General features: G+C 40.2%; 3 protein-coding genes across 5 annotated transcripts; all 3 read right to left on the bottom strand.

Annotated features, from left to right (window-relative positions):
* Positions 1–176: 176 nt before the first annotated feature.
* Positions 177–2,242, bottom strand: LOC131797825 (uncharacterized). The gene is made up of 3 exons (XM_059115493.2): positions 2,040–2,242; positions 1,287–1,373; positions 177–942 (listed from the first exon to the last, which is right to left on the bottom strand). The coding sequence occupies exons 2-3, from the start codon at positions 1,371–1,373 to the stop codon at positions 217–219; spliced, it is 813 nt and encodes a 270-aa protein (XP_058971476.2). The 5' UTR covers positions 2,040–2,242; the 3' UTR covers positions 177–216.
* Positions 2,243–4,285: 2,043 nt separating this feature from the next.
* Positions 4,286–10,991, bottom strand: LOC131797815 (high choriolytic enzyme 1-like). 2 transcript variants are annotated; one of them, XM_059115482.2, is made up of 10 exons: positions 10,772–10,991; positions 10,341–10,502; positions 9,389–9,457; positions 8,976–9,194; positions 8,710–8,827; positions 7,898–7,995; positions 7,652–7,735; positions 7,279–7,527; positions 6,307–6,435; positions 4,286–5,798 (listed from the first exon to the last, which is right to left on the bottom strand). In XM_059115482.2, exons 1-10 carry the CDS (start codon positions 10,842–10,844, stop codon positions 5,680–5,682), a joined length of 1,320 nt encoding a protein of 439 aa, XP_058971465.2. In that variant the 5' UTR covers positions 10,845–10,991; the 3' UTR covers positions 4,286–5,679. The 2 variants fall into 2 exon arrangements, with proteins under 2 accessions (XP_058971465.2, XP_058971464.2); XM_059115481.2 differs by having other exon boundaries at positions 4,498–5,798; positions 10,341–10,511; positions 10,772–10,987.
* A 514-nt stretch (positions 10,992–11,505) lies between these two features.
* LOC131797816 (nematocyst expressed protein 6) lies at positions 11,506–15,690 on the bottom strand. 2 transcript variants are annotated; one of them, XM_066161180.1, is made up of 9 exons: positions 15,525–15,690; positions 15,274–15,387; positions 14,844–15,029; positions 14,310–14,427; positions 14,101–14,192; positions 13,405–13,488; positions 12,934–13,191; positions 12,052–12,171; positions 11,506–11,732 (listed from the first exon to the last, which is right to left on the bottom strand). In XM_066161180.1, the coding sequence occupies exons 1-9, from the start codon at positions 15,595–15,597 to the stop codon at positions 11,608–11,610; spliced, it is 1,170 nt and encodes a 389-aa protein (XP_066017277.1). In that variant the 5' UTR covers positions 15,598–15,690; the 3' UTR covers positions 11,506–11,607. The 2 variants fall into 2 exon arrangements, with proteins under 2 accessions (XP_066017277.1, XP_058971466.2); XM_059115483.2 differs by having other exon boundaries at positions 15,274–15,393.
* Positions 15,691–16,177: the final 487 nt, after the last annotated feature.

Genomic DNA, 16,177 nt, shown 5'->3' on the forward strand with positions numbered 1-16,177 from the left:
GGACGGTTTAAACTGAATATAGCGACTGAATGAAAGTAAGTCAAAATAAAACCAAACTAAAAATAACAGAGGTATAACGAGCAAAAACTTTTATTCGCTCAAGATTGCTATGATGAAACAGTTACAAAGTGGCATAGCTACGGTTAACATAAACTAAGCAGCAAAATAGCGATCGGTGTTATTCCTGCAACTAAAACTGTGACACATGAAACAGTTTTAGCGAATTCCAATCGCAGACGCATGAAAGCCAAATTTACTCCAGCGGTCACTGGATGTGTAACAGCCACAGCCCCCAAAGTGTAGCTCTGTCAAGAAGAAGTAATCATTTGGCATCATGCGATGAGGACTCGTGATTTCCTTAGCGGTTTTACGCCAGTCCACGGCAACGCCTGTCCTTTCGTAAACCAGATTTGAATGGTAGCTACTTGGTGTCTGCAGATCATGGTTTGGCATGAAAGCGAACAAGCTGTTTGGATTTGCGTCGCAGTTTCTGAACTCGACGCGGTGCCCGTTGGATTTGAAGCCTTGGAGGTTTTTCTGCCGAGCAATCGATGCAGGAAGAACCCCGAAGAAGAGATAGTCTCTCATGAAAGAATTCTGTGGACTCGTGAAACCAGAGTGACTGTTGACCAGTAATTCGAATTGAACGTGGGCAAAATTGGGATGAGGTTCGATCAAAGTGTAGGCTTCGCTGCGGTCGACCTTTTTCTGCAACTTGATCAGGACATTCTTCCTGTCGGTAAAGAGGGTGTTGATGATTTGCTGGGCATCAGGTCGTCGAGTGATGCTACGCGGAAGAAAGTTGAAGTATCGATTGTGTTTGCCAATAACTCCAGTTGACATCTCGCAGTACACTAAAATGGGGTCAATGTTAGGCAAGGGTTGGATTTTGTAAACCCCGCTTGGCGTGTTGGGCAATAGACTGTTGCAGCTCCTGGGAAACTGAAAATATAATTTCGGCACATGATCAGTCATGGTATAATCACTCTTTTAAATATAGCTCTTAAACTGGTATGATTCAACTTATACTTGATTAGATAATAAAATATTCCAAGGACTCCAAACAGGCAGAAAGACATGTTTTTCCCAAATCAAAAATCGCTCCAGGATTCCATGTTGCGCTCGTTAAAGAATGCCGGGAACAAAAAGCAATTTGCAGAGTAGGAGCCGGGAACAGGTTGCATATTTTCATCTTTTCTAATTATGAGTAAATAGAGAAATAACGATTTTTATATTTTGTGCCGGCTATGGTGTTATCATTAGTGTATGTGGCATACGATACTTACTGTTTTTTCGTTGCAGTTACAACACGCATGAGCAGTTTTCCACATCGATAAGGTCCATAGGACCGTAAGGGAGATCAAGAATTTCATCTACAAAAAGAAAATAAACAATTCTATTAATCAGCAAATTAGTTTACCATCAATTTATGCTAACATTCGAGCTTCCATTTTCAGTTGAAATGAAAACAAACTTCATTTCTGATGTACTCTTGTGTAACTCAGTGCGGCTTGTTACTGATATGTGGATGACAACGATTTTGTAACCCCGCGGAAAAAAATAGCGACACTTTTAGAAGATTCACAATTGCTTCAACCGAAAGTGAAGGTTTGCAAATTAACAATTGCCCTACAACAGCCGTTAATTTCTAAGCACTGCTTGAAAACTGCTTGACACAGAGCGGTTAGCCATCGAGCAGTGGATAACTCTGCTTCAGTAAAGCAAAGGAAGTTAGCGAAAATTTTGCTAGCGGCTAAGAATAATAATTTAGACCTATGCGAATTTTTATTTGATAGTTAACCACATCAAAATAGTTCTCAATTACAGTGCACCTTTGAATTGTTTGACGTAGCGCGGCTAGCTTTTGAAAGATTACGAGCCTAGTTACAGTGGCTCGGACTCTTTGATTCAGTCCAAACTGCGAAGTCCCCCAGACAACTAGCAGATTCAATTGTCGCTCTTTCTAGCTGTCGTTCTTTTTTATGAGTTGAGACTACGTGAATGCTGAAAGAACTAAAGTTGAAATGAAGTATCCTCACCTGAACTGACGGTCACACCTCTGTAGACTACAAGTGACTTCGAACAAAGTCGTCCGAGACAAGACTGCTCCTTTTATGACCTGAGAAGTGTACTTATAAAGAATGGTTTCCAACCATCTCTTGTTGTCAACACAAACAAAAAAATTTCGATGAATAATCACACGTATCAGTTCTAGCGGATGCATAACCTAAATAAAGAACTAAACGGTATGGCCCGTGTCATGCTTGATTCTTTGTCAGGCTAACCAATTAGCAGCAAGAATCAGCTTAAAACAAAAGTTCTTCCTTAGAGTCTTAACTTTCCTTTCAGCTGATTTGTCTATACACAGGCACCCCAAGCTCACGTCTCGAGAAAAAGCAATCGATTATCAGCTTAAAAAAAAAGTTCTTCCTTAAAGTCTTAACTTTCCTTTCAGCTGATTTGTCTATACACAGGCACCTAAAGCTCACGTCTCGAGAAAAAGCAATCGATTATCAGCTTAAAACAAAAGTTCTTCCTTAAAGTCTTAACTTTCCTTTCAGCTGATTTGTCAATACACAGGCACCCCAAGCTCACGTCTCGAGAAAAAGCAAACGATTAATCCATTAAAGCGTCACGCGTTGTGTGACACAGTGTTAACTTACGAGAGGAACCGTGGAGAATTTGAACACTTTATAAGGAATAGTATAAGGGAACCAAATATCGAAGATTTACAACTATAGATATTTCAAAATATGAACATTTTACGGGTAAAATCAATAGAACTTACTCACACCTTGTGTGTCAGTTGTGGTTTCTGGCGATCTCTGTGGTATTAAATGTTTATTTGTCACTGATGTATTCTTCTGCCTCGTGTGACTTAAAACCCAGTCACACGCGAAGCTGTATCGCAGCGTGTTATCCTTGTTTTCCGTGTAAGAGATGAAGGAAGTGTTTTTTCATTCTTCATCATGATTCTGCAGAAACGCTTTTCTCCGGCCAATTTCCAACAAGTGCTAGGTTTTAAAGAGTAATTGCTTGCTATTTTGCCTTTTGCAAAATACCTATTTTTGCTTTGTTTCATCATTTTGAATTTATAGAGTCCGGAAGAACGGAGACAGTAAGTGAAGCCGTGCAATACTTTAAAACAGTGTAGCATTATCTTTTTTTCAGGTGAGGTATTTTTTTTCCTACGAAGCAGAAATTTCAAGCTGCTTCGTTCATGTCCACGTGTATCAAGGTAAAGTTTCCTATCTTAGACCTGCTTATTTTTAAACAAGGTGTTTCATGTAACATAAAACTCGATAGGAGCGTGCCGGGGCCGTTTTTCAGTCTCAGCAACGTAGGATGTTTGGTTCTTTAGAGCCTTCGTATTTGGCTCTCAATTCGATCGAAACGTCAAATTTTCACGCCAAATTCAATGAAGACATCAAGAGTTTCTTTACGCTGATTAACTTTGACCAAAAATTGGCGTCAGCGATTTTTCCTCGATCACCTTTTGGGCTTTAGATTTCATTTCAACAAACCCCGAAAGTTCGGACATTGAGTCGAGCTCGCAGCACATGTGTCCGAACTTCGGCTTTGGAAATTTTTCTTAAATAACTTCCCACTTTCAAGAAGCGTCTCTTCGTTCAAAATTGACATCTTTCTTTTGTTATTTATTTGATCGTTTATTAAGCAAGTTGTCTTTTCGCTGTCGTTGAAGCAGATGCGAAGAATGTTACAGGAAGCGTTGCGGCATGGAATAATTGAACAGTGATGTATCTGATCAGGTATTTTCAGGGTGTTTAGTGCGTAGATTGTCAGATAAATCCCCGTCCGACAGGAAATTAGTGCCCACGAATCGCTGTAGAACGTGAGGAAGCCTTAATTCCTGCACGTAATTACGTATCTGGGTGTGGATTTCCTTAGCTGATTAACGTACCGATTTTTTCAAACTTAAGTAACACAAATGGGAAATTCTGCGAAACTCAGAACAACCTTCAAGAAGAGTTAAACTTAAGAATGGCAGATCACAAAAGTAAAGCTGATTTCAACGCAATGAGTGTGGCAGAGCTTAAAAAATATCTACAAGAACGGGGGATTTCAGCGAGCGGATCCTTGAAAAACCTCGTTAGTGGAAATCACCTCCGCAGTCAAAAAAATGGTTCTGCCAGTGGATCCAAATTTCGAAAAGGTGACGTCCCTGCTTTAGGCGAATTAATAATTCATGATATGCGTATACCCTAAAGACTATTAACACTTTTCACGCGTCGCCGCCGTTTGAATTATTCGACATTTTTAATTATTTGATTTGCTCTCCTGAACTCATCACTGGCTCTACGCTCAGATCTAAAAGGGCTTAAACTGCTGCGTATTCCTCTGTCGATTTACCAGTTTGACGATCAAGTGTCAGAAGGGTTTTTGCCACTGATCGTTCAAGGCAAACTTTCATGCACCTCTCTTTGTCTGCTTCTCGTTCGCAAGATGCCTTTCGTTTACAAGTCGCGACACCTAGGCATGGTGATATAAAAGAATGACTGAATTAACTTACCCTTTCTTTACTAGCTACAGCAGATATGGGATCATGATCCTCTTCTGTTGGACCATTTCTACCGACGAAATGTAGACTACAAACGTAGCTGTCCTTCGTGCACACAAACGAGTCACCTCGATGACATAACCTTATCCACCTTTGCCTTCTCTCCTTTTGTCTAACTGCCCCCGGAAAATAGAAAAACTTGACTAGGTCGCCGTTAGCGTTTCTTACCCAGGAGTTGAAGTATCGTGAATCTTTTTTCAGGTGCCATAAGCTCATCTCTTTGTCGTAACCATTATGTTTAGGTATACACTTACTAAACAACTGCAATCGTACACGTTCATAGAGTTGAAATCTTTTTTATTTTTGGGAATCAAGGCCTCCTCACGTTCTACAGCGATTCGTGGGCACTAATTTCCTGTCGGACGGGGATTTATCTGACAATCTACGCACTAAACACCCTGAAAATACCTGATCAGATACATCACTGTGCGCAGAACTAGTTCGATTATTCCATGCCGCAACGCTTCCTGTAACATTCTTCATATCTGCTTCAACGGCAGCGAAATGACAACTTGCTTAAAAATGATCAAATAAATGACGAAAGAACGATATCAATTTAGAGCGAAGAGACACTTCTTGAAAGTGGGAAGTTATTTAAGAAAAATTTCCAAAGCCGAAGTTCGGACACATGTGCTGCGAGCTCGACTCGATGTCCGAACTTTCAGGGTTTGTTTACATCAAAAGTCACGTGATACTACACGTGAAGTCTAAAGCCCAAAAGGTGAATTGCAAATCAGCGTTTATTTTTCTTAATGACAAATTTAACTCATAATATCATAATATATTAACCACGAAATACCCTGTCTTGGAATTACGCATTTTGTGAAAATAAAAAAAAAAGCCACCAAAAAACACTATTATCAATCAACACTGCTAAAACAAGATGATTTTATTCGTGGAAAAATATCGACTTGCAAATTCCAAGATGATGCTCGTAGGAAATTGAAGTGAAATCATTAACTATGATCAAAAACGTCCATAACTCTTATTCTTTTTAAAATAATTTTTTTTTAACACCAAGGTTTTATTTCGAAATGCCACTCAATCATTAATTTTAATCATCGATCGATTATGAGAAATGGGAATAAAATTTGTATCAATTAACACTTTCCACAGCTCTTCTTGCAGTAAATTTTCATGTATGATTCGTACTTCTTGCAGTAATCTCCAGGCTCTTTCATCCAACTTGCGCAATATTTGTGTTCGTCTTTGCAGATGGCTGAGTAAACGGGAAAGGAAACACAATGTCTTACTGCAAATTCATAAAGATGTAGCCTTAAACACAAAGAGTGCAACGCAGATTCGTGACCAATCATCAGTTACTGCCAGATTATGTTTATCTCGGCAGGGAGGCATGAGTGGGTGTGGGGGGATCCTACCGTGTAGCTGCAACTGGAATGTAGGACTACTTGGCCATGGAAGGCCTGGACACGAGACTAGCTAAAAGGTCTAGTTGATTGGATCCAAGAGGAGGGTCGATGGAGCCCAGGCCCCATTATAAGACCTGCAAAATTTTAATTATTTGTCTGACACCACAATTCTTGCAACGACAGGATCGCAAGTTACTACTCAGAAATATTTCGTAGCTCATTTAGACTAGAATGCAAAAAAAAAAAAACAACAACAACGACAACCTATGTTTTCCGAATAAAAGCTTTGACCCCCTCCCTTGCCCGCATCAAAACACCCTGTATCCGCCCCTGAGCACTGTACTGATTTCTACTCACGAGGTTTTTGGCACCCCCTCTTGCAGCTCGTCTGACAGTCTGTATTCATGTATGAAGAATATCGTGGATCAGTGCAGTATCCTTCACTGGCCCAATATGGGCACCAATCGTGACGATCAGGAGAACAACCTGTCCCAAAATAGAAGATAAAAAACTTGAAAAAGAAATCGTTGAATTCAAAATAAAAATAACGACAATATCTAAATTTCGATTCCCCGCCCTGTCTACCATGCATTTTTTAAATATTAGCTCTATGAATTTAGCGTTGATTCGGAAAATCTCCGTAAGTGATATTGTACCTAATTTCATCACCTTGGTACTTGCAAACGTTTTGATTCTGTAAGGAGAAATTCTTATTTGGTCACCTTGAGAGCGAGGGAGGTATAATATACTATTGATATTTTCAAGTCACCATTGGTACGTTTATCGGTCTCATTGCTGAACATGTTGTTCAGCCGGAAATTTTTTATTTATGGAAAGATGGCGACAATCAACGGTGGGTTAGAAAAGTTCAGACTGTAAATCCTGGGTTAGGGATTCTTTCAGCCAATTTTCAACTTAATAAGGGAAAAAGCTCAACTCCTCAGCTTTTTATGTGCGCGGTTAACGAAAATGAGTTACTGATTTATCACATAACATTAAGTTGAATTTTTTATCGTTGATCCATGTCTTGACTCAGCGAATAACCCACTGACAGACTAAAATATACTGGTTCAATGACACAGACAGACAGAAAGACAGACAGATAACTGACGGACAGACGGACAGACAGATTGATTGTCTTAACGATTTATCGACTGGTGAACTCCGTGACTCATTTGAAAGACTGATTTCACACCTTTCTATTAATTGACGGAAGACAGAATGACACCTGACGGAAAAAACTCTAGAACCAATCGGTTAAGACTTAATAACACATTAGCTGGCTAACTAATAATATTAAAAGCATAGCTGTCTGTTTGGTAAACTTACCTGGTGGCGGAGGTGTTTGTGGCTTGGGTCGCTGACCACAGTACAACATCTTGGCTTGCTCAACGTCTAACCTACTCAACCCATACCGCTGACCAAGGTTAGTGCGGCCGTTCTTGCCGACGATAGTTCTTACTCCCCTGCGGTTAGCGAAGGCCGTGGAGGAATAGTGCATAACACTGTCGTAATCATACGAGACACCCCGACTGTCTACCCGATTGGTTCCATATTTATGAAAGTTGTACGCCATACCTTAGCGGGAAAAAAAATTGAATATTTTAACCACGCAAAAATCTTACCCATATCTTAAGATATAACTTTAAACTTCAGCCATCATAGTAGGTGCGTTGTCATCAATAAAAATTTTAAAGTATACCCGTTTGGATGTTTTGCCAGTTAATTGTCACATAAGAGTCTCTGTCAGGACGGGATTGTTCGTGCCAGAATCCGAGGGCATGTCCTGCGGGATACAAAGAAAAAAAAACCACATCATTGGAAGTTGTTATGAAACGAACAATTAGTAAACAATAAATTAGACTCGACTGCGCTCTATCCTCTAAGCTGACCTCACGTAAGCTCCAACTATAGAAGAAACAGATACTGTTACAAAGATTTGCCATACCTATCTCGTGCACTACTACACCCAGATAACCACAACCATTTCCAATGGAGATTTTCTGAGGCCCCGAGCCAGGCTGTCGGCCTACCATAGAATAACATCTTGAAAGATCAAAATAAAGTAACAGTTAACGTGTGTTTATTAGTTGTGATGGGTTAATAGTTCAGAGAAATTATTCATGTAATCCACTGCAAAGAAGTAATGGTATGTGTGTCCGTAATAAACTCAGTGAGTAAGTCAGTTAGTGACTGCGTCATTCAGTGCGTCAGTCAGTGAGCCAGTGAGTCACTCATTGAGTTAGTCAGTCAGTCAGTCGGTTAGTTGGTCAGTCAGTCAGTCAGTCAGTCAATCGGTCAGTTACCCTGTAAGTTAGTGAGCCAGTGAGTGAGTGAGTCACTCATTGAGTTAGTCAGTCAGTTGGTCAGTCAGTCAGTCGGTTAGTTGGTCAGTCAGCGGGTCGGTCAGTCAATTGGTTTGTGTCTCCGTAGGTCAGTGAGCCAGTGAGTGAGTGAGTCACTCATTGAGTTAGTCAGTCAGTGAGTTGGTCAATCAATCAGTCAGTCAGTCGGTTAGTTGGTCAGTCGGTCAGTCAGTCGGTCCGTTACCTTGTGAGTCAGTGAGCAAGTGAGTCAGTTAGTCAGCGAGTCAGCCACTCGGTTGGTCTGTCAGTCAGCCATTGAGCCAGTGAGGCATTCAGTCAGTCTTTCAGTAAGTCCATTAGGCAAGCAAGCAGGTATTAAGTCTATAATGTTACCACTTAATTAATTCCTCCGTCGTTAAGTTAGTCTTTGACGATATAAGCATCTGCTCCTCACCCTCCACCGGAGAAGAAACTAAGGTAACGACTCTCCCTGCTCCTCTGTACGAATTTTAGGCAAGGCACTCTTTCCTCCCAGTGCTTCATAGCACGCAGGATAACTCCACGCACATTATCTGAAGGAGTAAAAATCGAATTATTCTTTTAAAATCTACGATGAAGCCTAACACTGAAACGATAGAAACAATTTCATGATATTCAAAAGCAAAATATTAAGAGAGATACTCAAAGACCCATTATAAAATTAGTTAGACGTATACTCACGGTTCGAGCTTGTAATATAATAGGGGACTTCTCGCTTTCCACTACTACCAACAAGCCATCGAAGGTCGCTGCCTCCAGACACCCTCATGATCGCCCTCTTTCGTCTGCTCTGAGGTTTTGCCATCCTCTTGGGAGGCACCAGGATCCCGCGGCTGTTGAGGCTGTCACGTATTTCTCGGGTCATGATTATGTCACCTTGAAACAAAGCATCTTTTCCATCTAAACAAGAAAAAAGATCAGAGTAAGGGCAGGAATATCAACCATAAAAGGCGTTTAAAATTCTATATATTGCGATATTGTGCACGGTTGTGGAGTTTTTCGCGAGAGTACCTGAACTTAACAGTCTGTAGCATGAACCCAGTTTTTCTCGACTTATCTGGTAACTGTATAGCTAAAAACGTGAAATAATTTACCTCTGGACCTGCCATTTTCTCCTGTTGCTTCAAGAATGGTGTCAAAGACAGGCTTCATCGTCTCGTTTGCTAGGATAAACATAAATTAGCTTGGTTAATACAAACAAATCTTTGAAGGGATAAGTGCTAAATGTGAGAGACAACGAGGGGTTCACCAATTATAGCGCAGTTAAAGGTTGGGATTATAAACAAAAATGAAGAGCAAACACCACGGATCTACCACGTAAATTTGCAAGTTCGTGTGACAATTTTTTTCGGTCTGGGGCTAAGTAGATAAAAAATTGGAATCTATGAATATTCCGAACGAGTATTTTGCTGAAATTTTTTTTTTTTCATGATGTTATTGTAAATTTCGAACCAATTCGTCAAGCACTCTACCCAACCTTACACCTGAAGCGTGACAAACCGTGGGCTTTTATTGCGGTTATTCAAGGTCATCACAGTATACCCTATGCGGAGAGCCGGCACAAACCATGATCTACGCAGACAGCGTAACGCCAATGACGGAAATTGTCAATATGTGGCACTTTGAACTGTATCTGTCATCAAAAGGGAAATTTCTTTCGTGACCGTGGAAGTGATTGATTGTTTCACTGATAAGTGATCCTTGGGATTATTTTAATGGTATATCGAGCTGTAGTAGTTTCGCAACTCAGCAGTCGATAATTGACAAAAAAAGCAAGAGGAGTATTTCACGGAGATGTTAAATCTAATCAATAAGTGCGCATAACTTCTGATTTAATATGCCGCCTGATCCAAAATTGTTGCCTCATATCTCTTGGTGATTCCCAGATAGTTGTTGTTACTTTCCAGGTACAAACATTTCCTGACCGATTGAAACATCCATGGCCTGTGACGTCTGTAAACGTTTAGAAATTGGATATCGTAGTAGCTCACAATAGACATACACGCGCTAATGTTCGCCCATTTTTAAGTATTTATCGAAACTTACCACAAAATCCCCATTGCCTGCGAGTTTCATAGACATCATTTAAAGAACACCATTCTCTCCCAAAATCTTTCGTTGTGCACTCATAGTAATCCACGCCTCTGTAAGTGAATGGAAACACACAGCACTTTCCGTTCGTTGTGTTGCGTGTGTAACAGATGTCATCTGTAGAATCTTAACAAAAGCACAAAGTCACAACAAAGCCTTCTGCTCCTGCATCGTTTGCACGTGGAACATGTCTCCACATTACTGAGAAAATCAGCCAAACGGAGCGAGGAAGTTGGAAAAAAAATGACAAGAAGGCAGATAAATGGAAGAGCATAAATGGCTGTGGTTTAATCTTTTTGCGCGGAAAACGACCGAAGTGCTAAACGTAAACCGTGGCTAAAGTTTGAGGTGCGCAGTGTAGAGGAGAAATTTTACACGCACTTTACCTGTGGGAGCTGCAGATGATTCCTCAACTTGTGCTACCACAAGCAAAGCTGCCCAAATCCACAACAATGTCATGTTGAACTTATCTCCAGGGATCAGCTTCAGTCTACAACAAGCGTAAAAGAAAAGCTTTCTTGTTCTGCTTATATAATCAAAGTTGTGGCAGACGTGACTAACGCGTTCTCATCAATTCCTATTACGTAGACACTTTTATTGCTCAATGATTCGGATGTCGTAGGGTAAAACACAGCTGGATATTTTTCTGCCCTCTCATATCTCACTTTGCCTTACCTTTTGACCTGATCAAATCCGTCGTGGTCATAATTATCCGGTTGCACGTAACGCATATTGGAAAACTCCTGCAAGACAGCGTCTGCTGAAACGCACTTTTTCACCGACTTCGGTTTATATTCAAATTAACTTCCAGATTCAACAGCTTTTCGTGATAACCATCTAAAACTAACGGAACCCCGAGAAAATGAATGAAGAATTCTCACTAATTGAACCTTCCATGTTTCCCAGCTTGTTACTTTGCCAGATCCAGACAAATCACGGTAACGTTTAGCGTGGGTGACCTGTCACCATACGTGCGTCAGACACGCACACGTCTCTAGGAGTTTACTTGAAGCAGACAGTTTCTGCTCGGTAAACTAATGCGTATGTAGTAATAACTTTAAAGCTTTTGAAATAGCTTCCCGGCTTTAATACCCTTGTATTATTTATTGAAAAAATCAGATAGAGAATAAACAATTTATTAACGCATTGAAAAACGTGTGGCTACAACAAACTTTGCCTCAGAGTGATTTCACATTTTTCCAGCTTCGCAGACTAAGCTGGTTTAGCAGGAGCCACAGGATTTTTTACAATTTTTTGACATGTAGGTGTAGTACTGCGAGTTTCGCCGACAGTAACCTCTCTGTCTCCAAGCTGGGCAGTGTCGCTCAAGGTCACGGCAGTTGGTATCTGAGAAAACAAAAAAGAAACAAATAAATTTGTATTTAAGAGATAAATAAATCAATTAACCATTTCAGCGCATAAAATAACTCATTTAATTGACCCTGACCATTAAAAGCCGTTGAATTAATTATCAAATATCATGAATATTATTATTATTGTTATCATTATTATTTATGAAAATTCATAAATGAATAAATTTCTAACAAAAGCAGAGTCGCTACAATTATTTAAACAACACAAACACAAAGTTACAAAGTGGTGCAGTTAAATTACTGCTAATGATCATTAATGTCTCATTCTGGACAGTTTGTGAAGGGAAACTAACTTGTTCCGCAGAAGCAACTTTTTTGGCAGTTTCGTCTCATGTACGTCCGATGTGTGTGCGTGCAGTAACCCCTGGATTTCCAAAATGGACAGTTTCGGTTATTGTCTTTGTATCGACAACCTGTTGATGAAAGCAGATCTCTCAGTATTAGAAACATCTGTGACTGCAGTATACAACAACGTAACAGATACAAGCAGAGGGACGTGAGTGGGAGGTGAGTAAAAAGGACTGGTGAGGTTGTGAGTTGGGAAAATGCACAGGATCATAATGGTACTTTTGGCTAAACGCGACAGTTCAAATTGTTCTTAAATCAAAATATTCCTTTGAAAGGAATTGCGGATCTGTTTATTCCTTTGAGGTTTTTCCTCTGAAATAGAGCCTGTGCCGAGATTTTTTTGAACTTTGGTTGTTGTTCATCATTTAAAATCGTTCTTTGCAAAACTCATAGGGCTAGCCCTATATCAAGCGGACGATTTGTGTCAAGCAGGCACTAACTGCAGTCCCGGTGAGGTGCCCATTTAACCCTTTCACTATTAAGATCTGATTGTTAATTCTCCCCTCCAGCTACTAGACATTTACTTGTAAAGTTGTTATGAGAATTTGATATTAGATCAACATAACAGCTTCTACCTAATAAGTTTTAGTATTCTCATCACTTATTTTCTGGATAGTGAACAGATATTATGAGGAGAAGTTACATGTTTATCACTTCTGGGAGTTAGAGCGTTAAGACGATGCGAGAAACACTAAGCTAGTGATTTTAACGCATGCACCAGATCGGATCCGGTAGGTGTCAGACTTCACTGGACATTGCAAAATCAGGAAAAACTTCAAGCTAAAAAAAATTGCCGGGGAAAAAGGAAACAGAGGCGTGTTGGTTACCCGTGGGTGGCCTTGGTTTTGCAGTAACAGGTCTTCTTGTGGGTTGTCCGGGGCAATACATTAATTTTGCCTGTTGGATGTCCTTGTAACTCAGTCCTCGATTGTTTCCCAGCCTGGTGCTTCCATCTTTGCGTGTGATGGTTATACGTCCATTACCAAACGCGGTAGAGTGGTAATGCATCACGCTGTCGTAATCATACGAGATTCCGCGCGAGTTAATGGTACTTGTCGACATCTTCGTGAATTGGGAGCGGACTCCTGGAGAACAAACACAAGAATCAAGATAAGGTAATATATACCCATTTGCTGGTTTTTATTTGATATGGAATAACAATTCAAACAATCCCAATCTTTTGAGACATTTCTTCTCGCCAAAGTTTGTTTTGTATTCCTGTGCTACTCAGGTTTGGCAGAGTTTCTGCCCGCTATTGACGGGCATGACAACTTGATTACATGGCTTAATTTATTTACCGCTTGGGATGTTATTCCAGAGAATGTTGACGTAACGATCCCTATCGGGACGGGATTGCTCGTGCCAGAACCCGAGAGCATGTCCTGAAAAGTAATTAAAACAAATATTATTTTTGGGAGGCTTCTTCGGGTGAGAGAGACTCTCTAAATTAAATGTTATTCGTATATAAACATAATATTGAGTAACTGCTTGTTCCTAATCCCTACTAGCAAGAAATGAATTTATGCGCTGGTGATAAGAAGTGTCTGCTTGATGACCGAGCTCAAAAATGTCTATGATTTCCATCATCTATTTTCATAGTTAACCCATGAGTGACCAACGTATAATTTCTCCCCACAATATCAATAATAAATCAAGCAGACAAGATATTACAATAAAGAAAAATATCAATCAGGGGAATTACTAGTTGATCCAATACCAAATTCCCCGCACTAACGTCATAAGAATTGTATGGCAGACAGTAAAGAGAGATCTTGATGTAAAGGGCTTACAAATGGTTCCGAGATACACTAAAGAGCTTTTTTCCGAGTCTCGTAAAACCAAAACCAAAGTAATCCTAAAATCCGATCAGAATAAAAGTAAATATGAAAAAGGGCTTGAAGGAAACAAAGTTCTCCATCTTGACGAGCCAATTTTTTGTCAGAATTGCGCAGCAAATGTTTCAAATTTTATTAGTTTTTTCCTCAACCACTCACCAATTTCATGAACAACCACGCCAATTTGATCACAGCCCCGCCCAATGGAAATCTTTTGTCTTCCTCCAACTCGTCCCACCATGGAATAGCAGCTGTTAAGTGAAATAACACAAATGTTAGACGGCGCGATGACGTCAAAGAGCCCCGCTGCAGATGTATTGGTAACCTGGCCTACAGTGTAGACGTAAAAACAATGACTGCGTCCTTACCCTCCTCCAAAAAAGAAACTGACGTAGTTACGATGAGTTGTTCTTCGAACGAACCTCAGGCAAGGAACTTTACTCATCCAGTGTCTCATGGCTTGATCTATGACACCGCGGGCATGCGCTGCAACAAGTCAAAATCCACACCCTAATGCTTCAAAATCATCACTGTACAGACGAGATCGCGGGTTAAAGTTAAAGCAAAAATCACTCATCATTTGCGCATCAGATCTCCCTTCTCACTGAATATGTATGTATATTGCTTCCTTTATCTTTCCGTTTTTCAAAATAAAAAAAGCGCAAACTTATTTTATCTGATACGAGGAACGCAAGGTCAGTTCGATCCACATGCAATACAGTAATAATAACCTAGAATATCGGGAAAATTTTAGTCGGGCGCTAGTGTCCTCCCCCCCACTGCGCCCTACTCCAGAAACTTTGCCCGCGTCGCAGAAGTGAGGTTTGCGGTTATTCAGGCGTGGGCAAAAACTGCTGCTGAGAGAAACTAGATACTGTAGAGTTTTATAAGCACTCACTCACCCACACTGCCCTCGATGTAGTAGGGAATCAAAGGACGACCGCTTGAATCCATCCAACGCTTAGAAAGACTTCTTAATGTAGCGCGCTTCTGTCGTCCGCTAGAGATCTGGGTTTTGATCATTTTTCGTTGGCTTTCTGTTAGTTCGATATCTCCCTCGTGTAAAAAAAGCCCGCTTCTGTCTGACACTTGAATGATGTTGATTATAATAAAACAATTAATGAATAAATGACAAGCGACTCAGTCGCACAGTGCGCTTGTATGAACAGTAAACCCACAAGTAATGAACATGGTCACAGATTTTTACTGTCGTATTACGCCAAAATTTTTTTAAGCCACAACAATAACGCCGTCATTCATAAGACTGGATAAAGCATTAGGATGAAGCAAATCTGAAAATGTGATAAATTAATGAAAAAAATCAGTGCTCACTTCGTAAGTTTGCCTCTGCATTGTTGGCCTGTTCGATCGCTTGGAAGGCGGAGGCGGAGAACTCCCCTCTTGCTGTCGAGGTATTTGCTTTCGACGAATTCCCTTGTAGCTGATCTGAGACTAGCAAAAATCCAGCTGATGATTAGTTTTATTTTCTTCACTGTAATTCAATAGAAATTATCGACTGTTCAATACAAACTCCCAAAACTAGAACGGAATTTGAACTGCGCAGTGCAAAAGCGAAATTTTACCTGTAGGAGCTGCAGACGATTCCTCAACTTGTGCTACCACAAGCAAAGCTGCACAAACCCACAAGGATATCATGTCTAACTGATATGCAACGGTCAGCTTTAGACTGTAGCAAGCGTTAATCTTCTTAGACACTATATCATCAAAGTTGTGGCAGACGTGACAAATGATTTTATTTTCAATTTTTATTACGCAGGTAAAACACAGTTGGATATTTTTCTGTCCTGTCATATCTCACTTTTCTGTCATCATTCCATTGTGTATGACTAAGACAAACTTGATCATTATTATCCGGTAGCACGTGGCGCATATCGTAAACCTCCTGTAACACAGCGCTTGTTGACAAAACGCGCGTTTTACCTCTTTAAAGTAAATATCTTTAAAAAAATAACAACATCGGTGCTCGAGAAACCTCGAAAATGTCTAAAAAATGTTTATATAAACCCCACTGTACTCCCCGACTTGTCAATTTGACAGACAAATCACGTTTACTGCATGTGAGTACCCAGACATAAGTCAGACGTGCAAACGATTCGAAACGTCGAAACAGCAAAACAACTGCATACATTGAAACCTTTCCAACCCAAGGACCTTTTCTGAAGTCTCCTTGATCCCTTACAACCCAACAAAAATATTCTTCATACTGTTTTCTATT

Source organism: Pocillopora verrucosa, chromosome 14 (genome assembly GCF_036669915.1).
Source record: "Pocillopora verrucosa isolate sample1 chromosome 14, ASM3666991v2, whole genome shotgun sequence".
In the NCBI taxonomy this organism is placed as follows: Eukaryota; Metazoa; Cnidaria; class Anthozoa; order Scleractinia; family Pocilloporidae; genus Pocillopora; species Pocillopora verrucosa.